General features: G+C 40.8%; 1 protein-coding gene across 1 annotated transcript in view; it reads left to right on the forward strand.

Moving 5' to 3' along the window:
* GPC3 (glypican 3) overlaps window positions 1–22967 on the forward strand; it is a 3092951-nt gene that overhangs the window by 1343543 nt on the left and 1726441 nt on the right. Inside the window, exon 3 of the mRNA XM_086918698.1 lies at window positions 3154–3848. Within this exon, the coding sequence (XP_086774824.1) occupies window positions 3154–3848 (695 nt within the window). The remainder of the gene's footprint in view (window positions 1–3153; window positions 3849–22967) is intronic.

The raw sequence follows: 22967 nt of genomic DNA on the forward strand, positions 1-22967 counted from the left end.
GACAAATTTGAAAAGGATCCCAGATTTAGGGAAATAGACAAAATTCACGTATATTTAAAATAGCAGTTCTAGAGGCAGAAAAGAGAACTCACAAAAAGCAGCTCTGTCCCAGTTGTCAGAAGGGTTATTAATACGTTATCAGAGACTAAACATCACAAATCAGCTAGAATCATGCAGAGGTGAATATTGGCCTTCCCTCTGTAGAAAACCATTAGAGTACTTAGATGGTGGCGCAACTGACTGACCGTCCTTATCAGTGGGGTGTGGAGGCAAAGCAGTAAATGCGCGCGCATTTCAATGTGAGAACATTTGCGCACGCTGCTTGCTGGCAGGGCACACAGCCCCAACCTTCCACAGATTTAAAGAGTGTGCCCGGCCTGCCCTGAAAACGAAACTAAATCCTCCTGCCCTGCATACTACTGACTCCAGGCAGTCCGTTCCGCAACTGCACAACAAATAGCCACTACTGACCACTGCAGTGCACACTGCTGGCTGGCAACAAAACATGATCGTGCATTGTGATGATCATACTGGGGATCAGAAACAACAAGCAGGGCCGTGACCATGAACATAAAAAAGTAAATCTGTAGGCCTCACCTGCGCAGATTTATTTTAATTCATAATATGTCTGCGGAATACGCCGCCTATTGTTTCCCAGGCCATCAATCAACAATTATAATTTGAAAAAAAAACGTAATCCTGCGCCTGCGGCTGCGGCCCCCAGGCCCTGCCTCACCTGCCTGCGCAGCTCAAGAAGATTATTTCGGCCGCCGCAGGCGCCGGCCTACCCCCAGGCCATCTTGTCCAGTCGCTGCTGGTAGACCAATCAGGATAATTTTAAAAACCTGACCACCAGTAAATTAATCAGCGCCAGGCCCTGCCTCGCTCGCGCCTCGCCATCACCTGCTGAGCAGAGCTGGCCTGGTCCCAACTCAATTGTCCCAGCTCCAGCAACTTTGAATAAGGCGGCAAGTATCCTCCTAGATACTCGGTGAGAGGAGAGGAGAGGTGCGGTGCTGGTATGCTGGGGCGGGCCTCGGGCAGCGAAAATGCGTGTGCATTTAATTGCATGTATTATCTGCGCACGCGTTGCTCCCCCTCTGCCGAGCATAGCCCCAACCTCCGCAGCAAAGCCCTGCCCAGTACCCTGCAACAACACTACTCACTAACTAGTGTCCCGCCCACTGGGGCCCTGACTGATCCGCAGCAGTGAAGCCTTGAGAGAGAGGAAATGGGAGCAGGGCAAGCACGTGACGTCACGTCACCGACATCAGTAAGTACTGGTTTTTAGCTGCAGATGCATCATCGAGTCAGTGAGTCAACAAGTTTGGCACCACAACACTGACAGCAGTACCACAGCAGGCGCAGCACACACTCTCTGTGTGTGCCAGTGCGCACGAGTCACGTCTTTCAAAAATCAAATTCGAAGGCAGGACAGGTGCACTTAATGCCGGGTAATAGACCCGGCCCTCATAATTAGGTGCCGGTGCTAAGCACCGGCAAGCTCCGGCTCAAATTAAGCCCTGTGACTGTGCCACCCACAGAAGAAGTCTGCAAATGTATCTCAGACCTGCCACTGCAGTGCCAGCGCGCGCAGTTTTAAACTGCCATGTCAGCCTGGAAAGTGCACCGACTGGCCAGGCTCTAACCTTCCCGTCTCGTACATGTAAGGCCCAAAGAATTATATTTTTTGTTCTTTTTGGTCTCAAATAATTGATACAGTATTGCACTCCCATTATCAGGATGTGCCCCCCCTTTGGCACTACTTTAGTCCTAATAATCCGGATAAAGGGAGTGCAATCCAGCATATTTTCAAGACATCTAGAGTGAAGACCTCGCCCCGGGAGCACACAGAACAATATACAATTTTGACTGAAATAAAGATTGCGCATACACCAAAACAGATTTACTCAAAAAATGTATAACATTTTACTCTATTGGTGTGAGATTTTTCTTCCATTTTATTACCAATTTAAGTGCTGCACAAATACTTTACACATTACCTCTAAATTAAGCCTGACTGCTTTATGCCAAACTACCAGAGGGAGGAGCACAGAGTAATTTGCGGTTTGCTTGTTTTTCAGCCTGACATAGATTGTATTTGCTGCCTGTGTAGGGTTTCACCCCCTCTACTAATATCCCACTTCACAACAATATCTATTTGTACAACCAGGATCTGTAACAACATCCTAATGCTAACCTTGTCACTATTTTGGAAAGAGTTGACATACTTCTTTAAATAACACCACCGTCTGATAGAGAAATATTCTATATGTACTGTCAAAACAAATGTTCCCTCCAAGCACTCATTGACTATTTTTTTCCCTTTGGCTCTGTATAGCACTCCACTTCCTTGTGTACCTTCACACTACACTAACACCACATTCATAATTGCATGCATAAATTGTAATTGTTTTGGAAATTAATTGTTCAATACTGTTTTTGTTTTCTGTTCAGCACACTCCAGTGTGCAGTGTGCTAACGCTTCCTGGTGCACCATGTGCTTGTAAAAAATGGATATCTCTATACTTGAAATCAGTTTTGTTACTGTCTTTCGACAGACTTAGGAGGATGTACTCATAAATTTGCTACAATCAGGGGTGCTTTCTAATTGAGAAAAAAGAGGCTTAAAGCATACCTGACTCTTGGAAATTCACGAGGAAGTCACACATAAGAATACGTTACAGCTACTTCCTGAAAGCGCTTGATGGATCAGGCCCGGATTTTCAGGTGTATTTCACATATAACACGAGTCACATCTAGAGGTAGAAAACGCTTTGTGAATCGGTCTTTCACATTTAACATCCCTACATTATGTTGGTCTGAAAGTAAGTCAATGTTTTTGTTTTGGCCTATCTTAAGGTTTAGAAATAGACAAAGCAGTCTCATAGGTTGAAGCTGACATAAGATACTGTACACCCTGGCAGACAGGCAGCGTTGGAACCCAAGTTCCTGTCAGAACTTTGAATGATTCTGTTAGTTGTGTCTTCTGTAAAAGGTGAACTAAAAAAACAGGCATATTTGGCAGATTAGAGGGAATTAATGAATATAGCAAGATTTTGACTGAGTCCGAAATTCTCATAACAATGTCCAGATTCGAAGTAAGTATGTACCAACACCTTGAACTATTTTATACATTTGTTTGTTTTGCAGAAATATTTGAAATGGTGATACGTCAAGCGAGAAACTACACAAGTACAATGTTCAAGAATCACTACAGGAGCCTCGCGCCCAGAATAGTCAAGTACATCGGCTCGCTGTTCACTGATGTCTCTCTTTACATACTGGGCTCCGACGTCAACGTAAACGACATGATAAACGAGTTCTTTGACAGTTTGTTTCCGGTCATCTACGCTCACTTGATCAACCCTAGGTTTGGCGAACTCTCCGTGGAATCCACTGAATGCCTCCGTGCCGCAAGACGCGACATGAATGTGTTTGGAAACTTTCCCAAAATCATCATGACCCAGGTATCGAAATCCCTGAGGGCAACTCGAGTCTTTCTCCAAGCACTGAACCTTGGCATCGAAGTCATCAATACGACCAATCACCTGCGCTTTAGCAAAGACTGCGGGCGGGCTCTTCTGAGGATGTGGTATTGCTCGCACTGCCAGGGTCTACTAATGGCCAAGCCGTGTATGGGGTATTGCAACACAGTGGTGCAAGGGTGCCTGGCAGGTGCTGCCGACATTGACCAATACTGGCGGGAGTACATCCGGTCACTGGAAGGGCTGACCAAAGGCATGTATGGAATCTATGACATGGAGCATGTGCTGCTCAACCTCTTCTCGCTGGTCCGGGACTCTGTCATGTATGTGCAGAAGAATGGAGCAAAGCTGTCAGTATCAGTGAGTACTTTACATACATTTTATAAATGTACTAAGCTGTTCTAAGATGTGTCAATCCTGCTAGTCTGTCTTTCTTGGGCCCTGCAAGGCCTATCAGTTTTCAGTTGGGATGTTTAAATAATTGTGTTGTCGTTTCATGCTTTAGTTAACTCTAAGATGTTTACAATGGTATACAAATGAATTCCTGGTTCTTTGTGTAGGAACTATGTGTTTTGCAATTAAGAGTGTGAATATGTTTTTAAATGTATCTCAAACATTATTGATAATATAAAACAAATGTATGCAGTGGTCCACCACTGGGTTCAGTTATAGGTCAATTTAGTCTTTCCGACCCTGTTAAAAGCTTGTAGGAGAGAACAATGTAATTTTTGATTATGGCTGTTTATTGGTACTAAGGGTTTAGAGGTGCAAGAAGAAATCAATATTCTTGGCAGTGTCAGTACTACAAATTATTCTCCACATCGTTTTCTGTGAATTATTGTGTTTTAAGCTTATCTTGTGTGAATTTCCAACCCTGGTTCATAAAGCATTTTTGTAAGTAGTTGTGTATTAGCCCATTTTTAGGCATGAGTTACTCATAAACTTCCAGGAATAAGGCAATTTTATTAAGGTCTCTGTTTCACAAAGATATTTCCATGAGTAAGCCTGTATTAAAAAGCAAGGTCATGAATTTGGTTATATCTAATCCATCAGTAAAACATCAATACACACAGAAAACAAACATAAACAATCTTTATAAATCAACCTTCAGAATGTTAAACACGCTGATTGTAGGTTACAGGTGATGCCTGTCACTAATTCCTGTGTCATTGCCTCTGGTGTAGAGCTAACATAGCTCACATAGCAGCGTATTTACCAGGATATATCTGAGTTTTATTGATTATGTGTTTTGAACGGTTACTCTAGTTTGTCACTATAATATGCATCTGCACCTAAAAGGGACTTTGTTTAAGTAGAATCTTAACGTCTGGGTCTTGCGTTCATGCTTTCTACACTCAATCATACTCTCACTGTTACATTTTCCCTAAATGAAAAAATACTATTTAAATATTTGATCTCAAACCCCAAGGCCTGTTTAATTTATATATAGTTTTTAATCTTTTAAATATGCACACCTTCGGTTAAAATGCAGTAATAAACAAACAAAGAGTGCAATGAACATGTGCAAACCTATTAGTAAGATAATTATCCACAATGCACCTATTTCCTAGATAACTGGATGTTCCACTGGTCATCCTTAGTAATAATGCCTTAAAATGTGTAAGGATGGTTGGTAGCATAAGCACTGGAAGTATATGTATGGGGAGGGTGCCAGGGTGCCCCTAAATATAACCATGTTGAAGTTCAGATGGTGAATGAGCAATAAAGATCCTTTGAAATTGTGTTTCTATCTTGGCACATTGGGTGTGCATTCAAATACAAAGGTCAAACGTCAGGCTATGTCTTATGAAAAAGTGCTACTTATTTTGAAACTGGTGTTTGCCTTCATTTTTCTAACTGCAAAGCGGGAGGATTTCATCAAAATGACCTCGGTGACAATCTTCCTGGGGTACACAAAGTGTAAGCAAATGATGTAAGATGTTAGATTTCTCTACATTGTTGTTTTTGGACTATATAGTTTTACCAGTAATACTGCATGCCTATGCAAGTGTAGTGACCCCTTTAATGGAAAATGTGCTGTATGTGAATGACAGAGCGCTATCTCACCAGTACTCCAAAATGCACCACCAGTTACACACCACACCCTTACCACTCTCCTGCTGAATGGGCATGCCACATTTGCTATACATATTTTGTGTGTGATGATTGGATTTTTCACAATCCCTATGAATTCAGTGATATAACATTTAACGCCCCCACTCTGAAATTTGGTCCACAACCAATGGGTGGTGCAGTTCTTGCCAACCTTGTGACAAGAGTATCTCGGCACTCATCCTGTAATTAAACTCCAAGAAGCTATTGAGACTCAGGCACTGAAACCTGGGGTGATGACGCCTCAGGTCCAGATTTTAAAGCAGCTACCCCAGAAAATTACTGCGTCTGCAGGTTAGACAGAATCAAAAGAAAAGGAGGGGGAATAGCCATTATCTTTAAGAACCACCTTAAAGTTAATATTACAGATGCTAAATATAGTGACTGTGAGGCTTTCTCTTTTACCATCAGCCTCTCCGGTAACCAATCTTTTATAGGCATTCTTCTCTATCGCCCCCCAGGGTCCAGATTGAAATTTCTCAACAACCTTAATAACCTTATCGAGGTCTCAGCAGGAGCGCCGCATTTTACCATACTGGGAGACTTCAATTTCCATCTTGAAGCCACCTGTGACCCTGATACCTCGGTACTAATTAAAGATCTTGCAGCCGCCGGCCTACAGCAAATTGTCAACCAGCCCACCCATAAAGCCGGACACACCCTAGATGGGTTATTTACCAGCAACCCCCACATTCTGGTCTCCAAGGTGATCCCTCTTATTTGGACCGATCACTCTGCAGTATGCTTCTCCATAAAACTTAATTCCTTTTCATCTTCCCCTACATCTTCTTTTTCTTTTACTTTTAGAGACTGGAAAAATATTAATCCTCCTCACCTTGCTGCATTGCTGCTTGACAGCATTACTACTACCGAACAGGACCCTTCATTGGCCTCCACCAATTATATTAACAGCCTAAATAAGGCTTGTCTTAATTTAGCTCCCCTCAAAACCTCCCATCGTAGCAGAAAACTCCCCTCGGCCCCTTGGTTCTCGGAATCCCTCCGACTGCAGAGACAGCACTGCAGAAACCTGGAAAGACATTAGCGCCGCTATTACAATCCTACGGACAAAATTGTGTACAAAAGCGCCATTTCCAAATACAAAGATCTTATAACCGCCGAAAAAACATTCTACTTTACCTCCCAAATCAACCAGGCAAATAACTCATCAAAAAAACTGTTCCAGGTGGTCACCCACCTCTCTAACCCCCCTGCTCCCAGCTTTGATGGAACCCAATCCCTTTGTGATTCCATTGCTAATTTCTTCAAAGATAAAGTTACTGCCATTTTCTCAGCCTTCACCCACACTCCTCCCACTGCCACTATGAATCCATCAGCACATTGTAATACATCCAGCTTCTTGGTCTTCGAAGCTGTCACGGAGGAACAAGTTTATCAACTAGTTTCGGGTACTAAATCAGGATCACCTTTAGACCCTTGCCCACCTGCCATTCTCAATCTCATTCCTGAAGCTATCTCCCCCGCCCATACGTCCATTTGTAACACCATGTTTACAACAGGCACCTATCCTTCAGTCTGGAAGGAGGCTATCATTAAGCCACTTCTTAAAAAACCCACTCTCGATCCCCTTCTCTCTGCTAGTTACCGACCCATTGCATGTCTCCCGTTCCCAGCTAAAGTCTTTGAAAAAGCAATGAACACACAACTATCAAAATTTATAGACAATAATAATCTACTGGGCGATACCCAATTCAGGTTTAGACAGGGTCATGGAACAGAGACTGTGTTACTAAAAGCTGCAGATGAAATAAGGATGACACTGGACAAATGAGGAGCAGCTGTACTAATACTATTAGATCTTTCTGCAGCCTTCGACACGGTCGATCATGCCATGCTGATCGACCGTGTCTCAGCTATAGGAATTAAGAACAAAGCGAAATAACTTCTCGCATCTTTCCTGGCTGACCGTCCACAAACAGTAAAATTGGGCCATTTCACCTCCCACACCTTCACTCTTCCATGTGGCGTTCCACAGGGCTACTCGCTAAGTCCGACACTGTTTAACATTTATGTATCGGACTTAGCGAGGGTAATAAAATCTTACGGAATTGCCCTAACAACCTATGCCGACGATACACAACTGGTGCTATCTGTACATAGTGACGGCACCTCAGTTGCTGCAAATTTCCAAGAGGGAATGCGGGCTATCAGTACCTGGATGTCATCAAACTGTCTCAAATTAAACTCTGACAAAACAGAGGTGATGACATTCGGGAAACTGGAACCTGCTTGGTCCCCTCAATGGTGGCCACCGGAGATGGGACCTCCACCCCAACCAGTCACTAAGGTTCGCAACCTGGGAGTTATATTTGATGACAAAATGACCTTTCATCTTCACGTCGACTCCGTGGTCTCTTCATCTTTTTTTATCCTGAAAAGGATCAAACAACTCCTGCCATACCTTCCCTCCTCAGGCAGCAAAACTCTAATCAGTACCTTGGTCTTCTAAAAAATAAATTACTGTAATGCCCTCCTTCTTAATGCCCAGGAAAAAGTCATGAACAGACTGCAGCTAGTCCAGAACGCTTCTGCTAGAATTCTACCGGGAGTGCCCAAGTGCACATCCATTTCCCCTTTTATCCGGCAACTCCACTGGCTCCCAGTCAGGAGCCGAACAAAATTTAAGGCACTTTGTATTGCCTATAAAGCAGTCAACAACTTGGGCCCACAGTTCCTAAGAAGAGTCCTTTGTCCCCTGGTACATTCTAGAACTCTTCGCTCCTCCTCTGCCCACCTGCTTAAAGTCCCGCGAACAAAGAAGGCCAACTGGGGTGGCAGGTGCTTCACAGTTTCCACGGCCAAACTTTGGAACACACTGCCCCTGCACATCAAAACTGCCTCTACTCTCATCAGCTTTAGGAAAAAATTTAAAACCTGGTTCTTTACATTATAATCTACCGGCTGTAGCTACGGTTCTGTACTTTGAGCGCCGAAACACCTCCGGGTATTTGTGCGCTTTAAAAATTGCATAAACATAAACATAAACATGTTGCCAAAGGATCCTGTCCAAAAATGTAAACTGCCACTGTTCATAAAATGCACACCTGCCAGCCAACACTCTGTTGATTTTTTATTCCAGTACAAAATTGGGACATTTGCTTCTGTGGCCTTCCACTGGATTGCAGCTGATCGATAACCGACCAGCCTGCCAAGTCCTAACAAGAAGCTTATAGGTTTGGTAACATGATAAAGATAAACTTGGTCGAAGAGATGGTATTTGAGTTAATATGAAATGGTTCAAGAGCATAGGGTACAGTATGCAAATCCAATTGATTGATTTGTAAGGAAAGCCCTCACTCACCAACCTGGTTGGTGACCTGCTTCATCATAGGGCCCCACCGGGTTAAGCTGAATGCTTACCCTGTGTGCTGTGATGCCAGAATTATTGCAGAGCGGGAATTTGTGACGATCAGTGAAAGTGTAGTGATCATTAAAAATGACCAGATTGGGTCTCAAAAAATATTTTATTCGATGGCCAGTCTGACATAATAAAAACTATATGATAGGGAAATCTACCAAATTAATTGTTTGGCTGTTTCCACTTAGAGTGACCCCACTCTAAGTGGAAACAGCCAATTTCCAACCACTTCATGAAAGCACACTCTTTTGTTGTTGAAAGTAACTTAACAGGGGGACTGAGAGTGTACTCATAGTTATCCCTCCCTCTCTCATTTATTGAGACATTTGAGTTAATAGCCAGTTTGTTAGGCTGGTGTAATACTCTCACACTTCATGCTTATCACACTTCAAAGAATGTGAAGAAAATGCTGATGAGTGGAGCTGGAAGGGAATGTATGATATTAATTTTGGTGTTCAGCTCAGCAGGTGAATTACATAGTTGTTTATCTTCATATTGCTTTGTGGGACTACCAGTGTAAATAACCCTTGCAAGTGGTAAATGCCTCCACTGATTGCATTGTGCATTATAAGTTACTTGTTAATGTGACAACCCCAGTTCATGTGTTTCTTCAAAGGAAGTTGCAGTGACATTGATTTTGCAAGCTGGTTACAATGACCAATGCATGTATATATCATGATATTGCAGTTGATACCTAGTTATTTTGGACCCCGCTTTTTGAATGCAACATGTTTAACTTGTTGGATTTGACAGAATGAGCAGCTTGGGGTTCTTCTAATCTGGCCACCATTTCGAGCACACACTGCTTAGAGGCCTCCATGGAGCCCCAGTGTTGTTCCCAGTAGTCACCAAGGCAACACGTTACCTTAAGACTCATATCAGGAGACATTCATTGCCAGATCTAATTTCTGAAGCATGTGGCCAAGGAACACAATGCGAACTACACATCACATTTTGCTCTGCATAGGCAACTTTTCGAGTTAGCTCGAATAGGCTACAAACTAATTACCCCTGGCCTGATTTTCAAACTAATGCGAGGGTTTGCCTTTGTGTGATTCCTCCAGCTGCAAACCAAGTTAAAATTGTTAAGCTAATGGAGAGGATGGGACGTTATTGCCTGAGCTGTCGACTTTGGAACTGGGGGAACCAGGCTCGAGGTTCTGTATTGGCTCAATATCCAGTGATTCTGGGCAAATCATTAAATCTCCCCATGCCTGCAAAAACTAACCTGACCTTGTGTTATGTCACTGGTTCTCATGTAAATCACTCCAACACCTTCGGGTCAGTTTCCCGTTATAGTAAATTGCATAACATAAATCATGAAAAAATAAATAGACCCTTTTATCAACGTCACCGCCTTCACTGACATCAAAACAATTCCTTATTTCAATGTTCTTTAGGATCCTTGTGACAGACTGTATTTATGTACTTTAGACCTGGCCACCCACCCACTTTAGACCTGGCCACCCACCCACAAGCAATGTCACAGGTGACTGGTTGAGCTTTTCTGGAGCTGGGATGGTTTGTAGCTTTCTATGAAACACGTATTGAGATAATAATGTATACATATTGCGTTTTGCAACATCATTACCAGTTCTAAATGCACCTCACTTTTCTGGCTGATGAATAGAGACAACGTGGTTAATGGGTTTACCTGACTTTTTACTGTAATACTGTCTTTGTAGTATTTGATTATTCATAATTGCTTATCTAATGGCGTGTGCATAAGTAGAGCAGATTTTGTATTGTGTAAACCAAGAATACACTTTATTTTAGAAAGTAGGAACAGGGCAAAATATCCTTTTAAATAAAGAAGCATTTGCACTGACATGCTAAAATGACATAATCATGTCTCTTTTATGAGATATCTGATGCTTTGACGGGCTACAGTATTTCATAGTGACATAATGCATTGTTTAATCCTATTTGGATACGGAGAGCTTATCTGCATTCCTGATGTTTTCTGTTATAATTGGACTAAGAGATAAGTAGTTCATTACAGTCATACATGATGTTCCACTAACCGGAATTAATTTCCAACCCTAATGTTTTGTAAAGCCGATTAGATGTTTGGTTTGGGTTTCGCAGAGCCGTTTTTCAGTGTCTCCTATTAGGATGTTGTTATCCAGAGTGCCTTTAAGTGAAAACCACTTCTTCTTATTGTCTGATATGTTTTGGAATTTAGGACAGATTATAAATCCTTTCGAGCTACCAAGTTGCTTTTAGAACAAAACAAATACATCTTAACTTAACACCACGTCATTGCTTCTGGTATAGAAACAATAGCTAACAAGAGCAAGCCGCACTCCACTCTTTGTTGACCCTTAATGGAAAACAATGGGGTCAAATTCACTAAGGCATTTATATATACCAGGTGGAATTTTGCAGAGGTATTCTTTTATGTCCTCTCATATTCATTTGTGAATTTTCTCCAAAACGTCCAAGTCCCTACTAGTAAAAGAGAAATCCTTTCTAGTTATACTAACTATAAATTATTATTTCCTGAATATTGCTATTTTATTGCCATTTAAGATATTTTGGGGCTAATTTACAAACGCACGGAAGAGTGCGTTTGTAAAATTAGTTTTTTTTAAAATTATTTTTTTAAATTTTTGTAAAATTTTTTTGTTTCCTGATTGTTATTAGTGTGTATACTGTTATGCGATTGCTACCCTACCTTGCAACCCTCTCACTTCCGAATATTATAATGCCTCCAAGAGTTTGTCTACCCCTCCTCCTGTTTCTGTAAAGCGCTCTGATATCTGCAAGGATCTTGTTCGCGCTATATAAAACCTTAAAAATAAATAAATAAATAAATAAATAAATAAAGAGTCCATGAAAGGGCACTTCATGGGTGCTACTTTACATACTCCAAAATGCCTTTCTGAATGGTGTCCACATGTGTCTGGGTAAACACTCTTAGTATTGCCAGTGATCTGTAATCTTTGAATAGATTGTCACAGATATGATAAGCAGGAGATTAGACTAGCTTATGTTGTTCATCCAAATTTCGAATAAATCATGGATGCGCATGTGTATGTAAGAGCTGTGCATGTGTTGCGATCCACAGGCGATGAAAGTGTCAGCAGTGGGTAGCTTTAGGGCAAGTGACCTTGAACAGAGTACCTACCAGTTCAATGCATTGCATGCTTTTGGCCTTCCGGCTCAGTGAGTTCCACTTTTATACCTCACACCATGCACACCCTACACCTTAAGCATGGGCATAAATGGTGATAAAAGCTGGCGATGGAAGATAAGGAGGGGAAATTTGGAGGAAAGAACAGAAGGCTGATGATATTGGAAGTACTCATTGTCAGCTACTTTGTTATGTTGTGCTATTGCAGCATACAAAGGGTACTGCAACATTAAAAGGTATCCTGATGCTAAGTTATAAAATCTAGCAAGCATTCAGTGTTATTGTGCAAAACTTAAATGCTTTAAACAAAAAGGACCTGACACCTAATCTTATGTGGCAGAACTTGGTAACAATGACCACATGAGCACCAGAGGCAATATGCAAGCTGTAAAATAATAGTGAAACTTCCTTTGCGCAGAGAAAGGACCTTAGACATGAAGGGCACATTGGACCAGGCAAAAAGATTTAAAAGTCACCCACTTGGTTATGAGCAGTCAATGAAGAGTTTTAAATGTGGGAGAAGCAGAGAACAACGAGGCAATTGTATTGTCATTCGGGGAGTAGAAGATGTGTAAGTTTGGAGTGCTAGTGCATGTACAAGAGGAGTCAACTTAGTTTCCATCCCACAGTCCTTGTTACATTCCACTTTGACTGTGTAAAACCCTCAATCTGCCCACACAAGAGTGTTTGCAAGGAGGGTCCCTCATTGGTTTGAATTCAATTAGAAACCTTCCCTAAGATCTACAAAGCTTCACCTCCTCCTTCTTCTTCTGAGACATTTCCAATATACCATCAAATCATAGAGTCCTCTCTCCATTTTCTACCAGAATGAAAAGTAATGGGTCTTGGAATCCCATTATTATACCAATTTTACAGATGGAGCATGTGCATTCCAGGTCTGCTTCATCGGAACTGGTTATGGTCATTTCATCTTTAATGTGCCCTGGTCAGACTACCTTACTAATCTGGCCTTTGTCTGCATTGATGCTCTGTCCAGTTGGACAGACTGCAGTTGTAGTGCCCACCACAAAAAAGTACAAAGAGGGGTGAGCAGGCTGCATACAGCTATTTATGACAACTCCTCAAAGAGATGAGAAAGACAAAACTAGAATCTGTGCCACCTCAAAGAACTCTTTTCCTAACTGCAAGCGTCACCTTGATTCCCTTGCCATCTACCAGACAGAAGTTGCAGGTATACCCCTCTAGAGCCCACATCTAGGAGATACCATCAAAAGATGTGTTCTCCGGAGCAAGCAACCTCGCCTCCATCTTGTACTCTAGTCCAGGCTGTGGGCTTCCAAAATGTAACACAACGGCTTTTATCACTCCTGCATGACATACTACCAATCCCAGCACACACGTACACATACAATGCATGGAATGTCAGTGTTCAGGAATCCTAAATCATCATGAGCAGCAGAAGTTTAGATAAATTGGCCTGCCAGTGCGCATTCATGTCTCACAGGTAAAAAGGCCTGTGACTATAATTCACCGATCATGGTATGCTGCCACCACCACGCTCCACATATGAAACCTTTGTCAGGGATTGTAAACCTCTGTCACTATAAGGGTACTCTTGGTGTGCTCTTCCCAGTTCAGGAAAAAGTCCAGAAGCTATCATCATTGAAAACCAGGCCTGGGTCTATGTGAGCACATGGACTTAGTGTATGGCATTCTCAAACATCAAAAACCAGGATCTCAGGTGACACACAGGGCAGGAAATGTATATATATATATATATATATATATATATATATATATATATATATATATATATATATATATATATATATATATATATATATATATATATATATATATATATATATATATATACACACATACAGGGCAGGAAATGTATATATATATACATATATATATATATATATATATATATATACCAGACACACAGGGCAGGGAATGTATATATATATATATATATATATATATATATATATATATATATATATATATATATATATATATATATATATATATATATATATATATATATATATATATATATATATATATATATATACATTCCCTGCCCTGTGTGTCTGGTCTGCGTGTATATATGAGAAAAGCAGTCCCTGTTCCGTCAGTAATCGGCGGAACACATCAGGTTTAGACGTCCGATGGCCCCAATGAATGCAGCGAAAAATCAAGCAAAAAGACCAATCAAGTCTCCAGTGAGATGCAGAGTGGCGATTTATTCAATGAGGGATTAATATACATATATATCTATAGATATATAGATATATATGTCACTGGCCCGTCCAACAATTAGTGTCTAGATTAATTAGCAATGACTGTATTCTAAAGACTTTCAACTGAAGTCTTAATGTCACACACCAGGTATGGGTCAGAGAAAAAATTGTCAAATATTTACACTACATAGATGACATCTTTATAGTATGGCAAGGTGATGAAAAGGAAGCATGTCAATTCATCGATGAAATTAATAAAAATGCCCTTATCTTAAATTTACGTCTCACATCAGTGCCAAACAAATTGAATTTTTAGATGTCTGCGTTTATATAGACAAACATAATAGGTTACAGACGACCCTTCACAGAAAAGCCACTGCAGGAAACACAACCTTGCATGCTTCTAGTCTCCACCCTATGCACACCATTGAAAGCATACCCTTAGGAGAAATCCTACGAATTAAAAGAATATGTAGCTCTCCAGATGAGTATCTCAAATGTATCAGGGAATTGAGAACACGATTGAAAGCTCGAGGGTACTCTGATCCAGTGTTCGATCAAGCTTTGGCTAAAGCCGATAAACGATCTAGATCTAGCTTTTTCCCAGAACAGACCAGTAATGATCAGGAAGCAGTCATTTCAATAGATGCAGTAGCGAATGAGTGCCCCAGATTCATTACAGCATTCAGTAGCCAAGACAAAAAGATCAGACAAATTATCAACCGTAACTGGCCTACTGTCCTGACGGATACTGTTTTGGGATGCATGTTACCAAAAAAACCACTGGTAACTTTTCGCAGAGCACAGAGTATGGGAACTGCTCTGGACCAAAGCAGTCCAGAGCTAAAGCAGAAAGCTAGTTGGTTACAACCGGTATCGGGGTTCCGCAAATGCTCCAATTGTAGAGCATGTCAATTTGGCATCAATAAAACTCATTACAGTACCCCATTTAAGCTAGTTGATACCCCCATTGTGGGCTACCATACCTGTAAAACTGAATATGCTGTTTATGTCCTGACGTGCACCTGTGGCCTGAATTTTATTGGCAGCACTAAACAACAGGTGCACGTCAGGATCTTGCAGCATATCAGGGCTATTTTGCACTGTGATCAAACGTACCCGGTGGCTCGGCACTTCCAAAGCACACATAATAAAGATGTTAATTGTTTAACTTATTATGTTGTAGCCTCCGTCCCTATACTTAGGCGGGGAGGCAATAGAGAGCTGAAACTCAGACAGTTAGAGTCCAGTATGATCCTCGAATACGACAGTAAATGGCCGAACGGGCTAAACAATACTGAGGATCTACGCAATTTTCTCTGACTACTATATAGCTCTGTTGCTGGATTGTACAGTGCTGCCTTCAACATCTGTCTAGGTAGTCAGGCTCCCTGTTACCTAGACAACATTCCCATTGACATATTGTCCGTTGTATTGATCTTTATGATATCTGTTTCTACATATAACAGTTTCCGTGACTAGTCAAGTTCCTTGTTAGTCACGGCAACCAACTCAATTAATTCTTCACTTCCTTTTGTATATTCATATTTATCACATTTTACACATTTTAGCACTTTTTTAAGGGGTGTTTTTAGCACTTTTAACATGATAATATTTTTATACCTGCATGGAATGTTTTAATATTGCTTTTTATATGACAAAATTGTGATTTTATCCTAATTGTTGAAATAAGCATCATTGCATTTTTATACACAGGTCACTTTATCATGCTTCGTGCACATTACATATATTTGTTCTCTCTGAAGCACAGGTGTCACTGCTTTTTGCACAACTAGACTCTGATCTAGCAGCACTATTATTTGCACTTTGATATCTTGTTTTGCCTCTGTAAATGTTGAAGACCTTCACTATATACTCTATGATATAACATTCTATGGATTTATCCAGTCATATGTTTACAAACTTCGCGACAAGACATGTTTCTTTTAAAAAAAGAATTTCATTTATGAATTTAAAATTGTCTTGATAAGTTATATATATGTATCTAACTTATTTTGCGTATTTGCACAAGGAATATCTTAAAACATATAATGTTTTCCATGTCTATGGTCATGTGACGACATTGAAGGTGGGGCTTAAACAAGTCACTAAGCATTACAAAAACAAAAAAGTTTGACTAGATCTTTGCATGTGAACAAGGGCTCGTGGAGCCCGAAACGGGTATTGCCCTCCTGTTTTGCCAGCTGACAGTGCAATAAAGGATCTGTGAATTTCAGTGGTCCGTCTCCTACCTTGCTTCGCCGGTCCTGGGTGGATTTGGAAGTGGCGTTTGTTTGGAGTACAAAAGCATATATATATATATATATATATATTTATTTTTTAGAACAAAGGAGGCGGTATATATATATACATATATATATATATATATATATATATATATATATATATATATATATATATATATATATATATATATATATATATACATACATTCCCTGCCCTGTGTGTCTGGTCTGCGTGTATATATGAGAAAAGCAGTCCCTGTTCCGTCAGTAATCGGCGGAACACATCAGGTTTAGACGTCCGATGGCCCCAATGAATGCAGCGAAAAATCAAGCAAAAAGACCAATCAAGTCTCCAGTGAGATGCAGAGTGGCGATTTATTCAATGAGGGATTAATATACATATATATCTATAGATATATAGATATATATGTCACTGGCCCGTCCAACAATTAGTGTCTAGATTAATTAGCAATGACTGTATTCTAAAGACTTTCAACTGAAGTGTATCTAATCATGCACTTCATTTACCACAATCCACCTAAGTGAATTTTATGCTGGTACGCTAGGAAGTGTGCTCCTTCCCTCTTCTATTTTTAATAGGCAGTTTGTTGAATTATTGGGACAATGACCTCATTGGGATGCACCTACACTCTGGGAGTCATACGGAAATCTGAGAAGACTGAGAGAAGCATTGCTAGCACCCCCATATTGTTGTACATATTTCCCTCCATTGAATAAGGACAAATATCCTGAAACAAGTGTCTAGATATACGCAGCACTGGCTGAGCCAAATGTGGTGAATATTAAAGACTTTCAACTAAAGTGAGTGTTATTATGCACTGCATTTAGCTCAGTGCACCAGGGAGAATAGTTTGCTGGTATGCCAGGCAATGTGTTTCCCTCCCCTCTTTTGTTATTGATTCCCACCAGACATGTATGTACTATGTTAAGCCCCCATTAGTGGCTTCCCAGGTGTGCTACCTGTAGCTAGGCTCTTGAGCTATGCCAATCATGTAGGGACTTAAAATAATAAATTCGAGGTGTGCTTTGTGCAGACTTTTCTCCTGCTAAGCAGATCAACCTCCCAAAGTCTCAGTCATGAAATTTGATTGGGTATGGTTTATCCACCAAGTACTATGGTCACTGGCTGTCTACTCTGAGGAACAGTAGTTAAAAAGAAAACTGCAGACTTAAGACTGTACTTTTAAAGGATTCTCTTTCTATATTATCAAGTATGAGGTAAACCTTCATTTTAATATCCTGTGTACCGATGTTAGTTTGACAGTGGAGTAAATGCCTGTGTTTCCAATAGTATGAATAGGGTAACTGAAATTCTTGACCAAGGTTTTAAAGGTTATACTAGTCTTGCCTTCCTGTATGTTAGCTATAAATAGAATACTCTGGTCTGCCAAGGTCTTTTAATACATGTGTTTCTGAAACCCAGCTTAAGTTGCAGGCTTTTGCAAAAGTTTTCTATGTGTTGGCAATAAATGATTATGCACATCCCAACCGTATCAAGACTAGAGCCAAACAGTGATCATAGGTTCTATATTTGAAGTTACATGTTACTAGTGGAAGCTATATTGGAAAGTAATAGATAAGAATGTGGTGGGTAAAGGAGATGTGCAAAGTGTATAAGGCCCCAAAACTCAAATGGAATATTTATTTTTTATTAGAGAATTTGAGCAGCACAAAGGCATTTGCAGCCATTTAGAAAAAGATGCACAAGCCATGTTTCTTCAGTTAAACGTCCTCTACCAGGCACACTTTTAATGCGATAAATTGTGCCCAAACAAACCACTAGTTGCAATTACCAACATAATTATTTGTCTGTCCTTTTTTGTTTATTGATGGAGTTTAACATGAGATGCTTACTCTATTACTCCATTTGAATCAATGTATATTGAAGAAAGTGACCCCGGCCACACAGTAGAAGGTAGAAGGACACTGCAAGTCATCAAGGAGATCCATGACCATATAGAGAAATGATTCAGAAAAGGGGGTGGTGATGAACAGAGTGTCTGAATTAAGCAGACCACTCTTACCCAGTCCAAAGATCAGGGCTGGATCCATCACCGTTATTTAGCTCACTGCACCATCCCAGCTCAGAACCTGGCTATATGCAAATTAGTCTGTTCTTGGCCCAGTGCATGATGGGAACAGGGCAGACCAAACTACCAAGTCAATTCTTCACCAGAAAGGAGACAAGCTTCCGGGGACCGGTTTCTGGCATTTCAGCCATCGTCGGCCCGGCTTGCTTGAATCCTGATGGTGCAGTGAGCAAGGGATTCATGTCTGAGTATACCCTGCCACACCTATAGTGGCCAAAAACGATTCAGAAAAGGGGGTGGTGATGAACAGAGTGTCTGAATTAAGCAGGCCACTCTTACCCAGTCCAAAGATCAGGGCTTGATCCATCACCGTTATTTAGCTCACTGCACCATCCCAGCTCAGACCCTGGCTATATGCAAATTAGTCTGTCCCTGGCCCAGTGCATCATGGGAACAGGGCAGACCAAACTACCAAGCCAATTCTTCACCAGAAAGGAGACAAGCTTCCGGGGACCGGTTTCTGGCATTTCAGCCGTCGTCGGCCCAGCTTGCTTGAATCCTGATGGTGCAGTGAGCAAGGGACTCATGTCTGAGTATACCCTGCCACACCTATAGTGGCCAAAAACGATTCAGAAAAGGGGGTGGTGATGAACAGAGTGTCTGAATTAAGCAGACCACTCTTACCCAGTCCAAAGATCAGGGCTTGATCCATCACCGTTATTTAGCTCACTGCACCATCCAAGCTCAGAACCTGGCTATATGCAAATTAGTCTGTCCCTGGCCCAGTGCATCATGGGAACAGGGCAGACCAAACTACCAAGCCAATTCTTCACCAGAAAATAGACAAGCTTCCGGGGACCGGTTTCTGGCATTTCAGCCGTCGTCGGCCCGGCTTGCTTGAATCCTGATGGTGCAGTGAGCAAGGGACTCATGTCTGAGTATACCCTGCCACACCTATAGTGGCCAAAAACGATTCAGAAAAGGGGGTGGTGATGAACAGAGTGTCTGAATTAAGCAGACCACTCTTACCCAGTCCAAAGATCAGGGCTTGATCCATCACCGTTATTTAGCTCACTGCACCATCCCAGCTCAGAACCTGGCTATATGCAAATTAGTCTGTCCCTGTTTCCTAAATAGCAATTTCTTGTGATTCACTATTTAGGAAATACAAAATGGAATTTTCATACGTATGGCTCTAGCCTCTTACCTCTTCGATGGGAACATACAGAAAGGATTTAAGCCACTTAGCTGCTATTCTACCAATATATATAGCCTTTACAAGGTTGTTACACCATCACCTTTTTCCCATGATGCCCTGGGACAGGGACAGACTAATTTACATGTAGCCAGGTTCTGAGCTGGGATGGTGCAGTGAGCTAAAAAACGGTGATGGATCAAGCCCTGATCTGTTGACTGGGTAGCAGTATTCTGCTTAATTCAGAAACTCTGTCCATCACCACCCCCTTTTCTGAATCATATAGAGGAATGAGGTTTATTGCTGAGTTGCTTTATAAGGTCATGGATCTTCGCTCCAGCCAGTTGTAAGGAGGGGTAAAGGAAGAAGGACACGTTAAGGAAAAAATATTTTTAAGCAAGAGAGAAATGGATTTCTAAATTTAATGTAAAAATTGGTCAAATATCCTAAATGGACTAAGTTTACACAGTACATGAAATATAAACACATTGAGATAGGAATGCAGTAATAAGTGTTTTTTTTGTCAGTCCCATACAACAGACTGCATTCTACGACAGCATGGTACACCTATTTAGAAGTGAAAGGGTATTGAATATCCTAAACAGGCCTAACCTAGGAAAAAAGGAGAGCTTGCCTTATGAGTGTTGTAAATTATGTCTATTTTAGTAAAGCAGACACTAATATTTAACCACAATGAAAAAAATCTGTAAAGAAAATTCACATTATAGGTATTATAGCTGAATGAAACAGGATAACCACATGAGTACCTAGGGAAAAAGTGTCCTTTTTGGCAACTAGTTTGGAATTTGCAAATGACATCCTAGATTTTGCAGTGTGAAACCATTCTTGAGATCTGAAGGCACATCAACTGTAAGATGGTTATTTTTCAGAAATTAACTCCTTCTCATTTTCTTCTCTATGCCAATTTGTGATTTGAGGCATTCTTGGTTAAAGGGGTCTTCATTTCTTGTCAAATATCAATACATACAGAGTTCCATATTGATCATTAAAATATGAGGATTCGTATTATTGAAATCAGCAATAGTTTCTAAAGGAAAGTTTGATGGTTAACCTCATCGAAAAGGAAACACAATGGTTCTCTGTTGTTAATTTTTATGACTCTGATTCAGAGGAGTACTTTCACATTAAGGGGCCCATTAGCATGGTGGGCAGATCGCCCCCCGCCAGGCTGGCGGTAGCCACCGCTGGCCTGGCGGGGGCGATCCTACCCTTATTCACCCCCGCCATATTAGCATGGCGGGGGTGACCATGGCAGACAGAAAGACCGTCGGTCACTTTTCCGCCCCGGTCGCCTTGCGGAAAAGGTTTAATATGGTGGCGGTGTCTATTAGACACCGCCAGCCATATTAGCATTGCCCATAAAGGATGCCTTTCCGTGGTGGCGATGCCGCTGTGGCAAGGCATGCAGTCTTCACTTCGGGGGCCCCCTGCGGGCCCCCGGAGTGAAGGACAGGTGGGGGTGCACACAGGGGGTACCTGTAGTACCCCCCTGCATTTACACTAACAAAGCGGCAGGCACCGCGCGGTGCCTGCCGCTTTAATAATGTAAATGCAAATGTGCATTTTCCTCATTGTGGCGGGCGGTGCTGAGAGCACCGCCCGCCACGATGATAAAAATGCAGGATGTGCCCGCCACTGTGGCGAGCACATCCTAATACCCCCCCACAGGACCCCCACCCTTATGGCGGGCGGTCCCGATTTCCGACAGGATGGCGGGCGGACTAAGTCCGCCCGTCATCCTAATGACCCCCTTAGAGTAGGATTCCCAGCTATTTAAAACTGCATTATACTTTATTGTCCCTTCAAATCAATCCATAGATAAAACAACAAAATACAGGTGAACTTTACTGCTAAACTTTACAGAAGCAATGACACTTTTTAAATAGGTTTTGATCCTGATCCATACAAACTTGGGCCCATTTTGTAAGTGTGCAAATGTTGAATTTCCAGTTCAAATTCATAAATCCTGGTGCTCAGATTGAAAATCTGGTGATTTTTCTGATAGTAGATTCTACTTATTACTGTAAAAAATCTGCTAATACTTTTACTCAGTCGTAATTAAGAATTAAAGTAGTTTTGAATGAAGTGCCAAATGCAGTACCCCTTAAGCTTCTAAAAACACCATATAGCTATAAAGGTTTTAGAAACTTTACTGTGTGCACTAACAAAATATTTGACCTATTCTCCTTTGATCATAGAAGATGTAATTTGTCAAATGTTTTGTTTAATTATATAAAGAAGAGTAAACTATATAGCAAGCACATAAATACACGTACTGCATCTTTCTGCACTGTTGAAATCATAATGTAATGGGATTCTTTCAAAATATTTCACCTTAGCTTCAGTGGAAGATTTATATGCAGATATTATACCAAACAAAGAAAAACATTTCAAGCCTAGTGGATGAACCGCAGCATTAAAAAAATAAACAAACATGAATAGTAAAATAGATCGAAATTCTAGCTTTTAATCTTCAAATGCCGATCTATAATCCATCAAGGCATGGATTGTCCTCAATAACTCTCTAGCTGACTTTCTTTTATCCTTCATGACTTTGGTCAAATAACAGCCAAAGACCACTACGTTAATGCAAGTTCTTAATCATTTGGTCTAGGACTACTGCATTATATTCATTTCCCAAATACATCCACTCCTATAGGACAGAAACGTATATTTCATTGATGGTATTTAAACCTAGACACAAATAATTTTGCCTTAGGCATATTAAATTAAGTGAATATGTGAATTTGTTTTTTCCTTGCTTTTCCATTACTTTTTGTGGCTTTCAAAAATAAACATATCTTCTCTCTTTACTCCCATTTTTGAATTTGTGCAGGAGAAGTGTGTCTCATCTAATATGAAAATGACACAGGAACCTTTTTGTTTAATCAAATATAAATAGAGTTTGATTTCATTCTTCTGAATGACTTCTCCACTATCCAACACCGATTTAGTAACAGACTTTAGGCATACCTTTGCTATAGTGATTGGAATTGTTATTCTAATCAAGTACGTATACAAAAGTTTGCCAAATTGTAACTATTGCTTTGTACAAAAATGACCATCATTTCCTTGGTGACACATTTTCATAGTTTTGAAGTTTAATTATTTTTCTTTTTCTGAAAAATA

This window comes from Lissotriton vulgaris, chromosome 4_1 (assembly GCF_964263255.1).
Source record: "Lissotriton vulgaris chromosome 4_1, aLisVul1.2, whole genome shotgun sequence".
Classification (NCBI taxonomy): Eukaryota; Metazoa; Chordata; class Amphibia; order Caudata; family Salamandridae; genus Lissotriton; species Lissotriton vulgaris.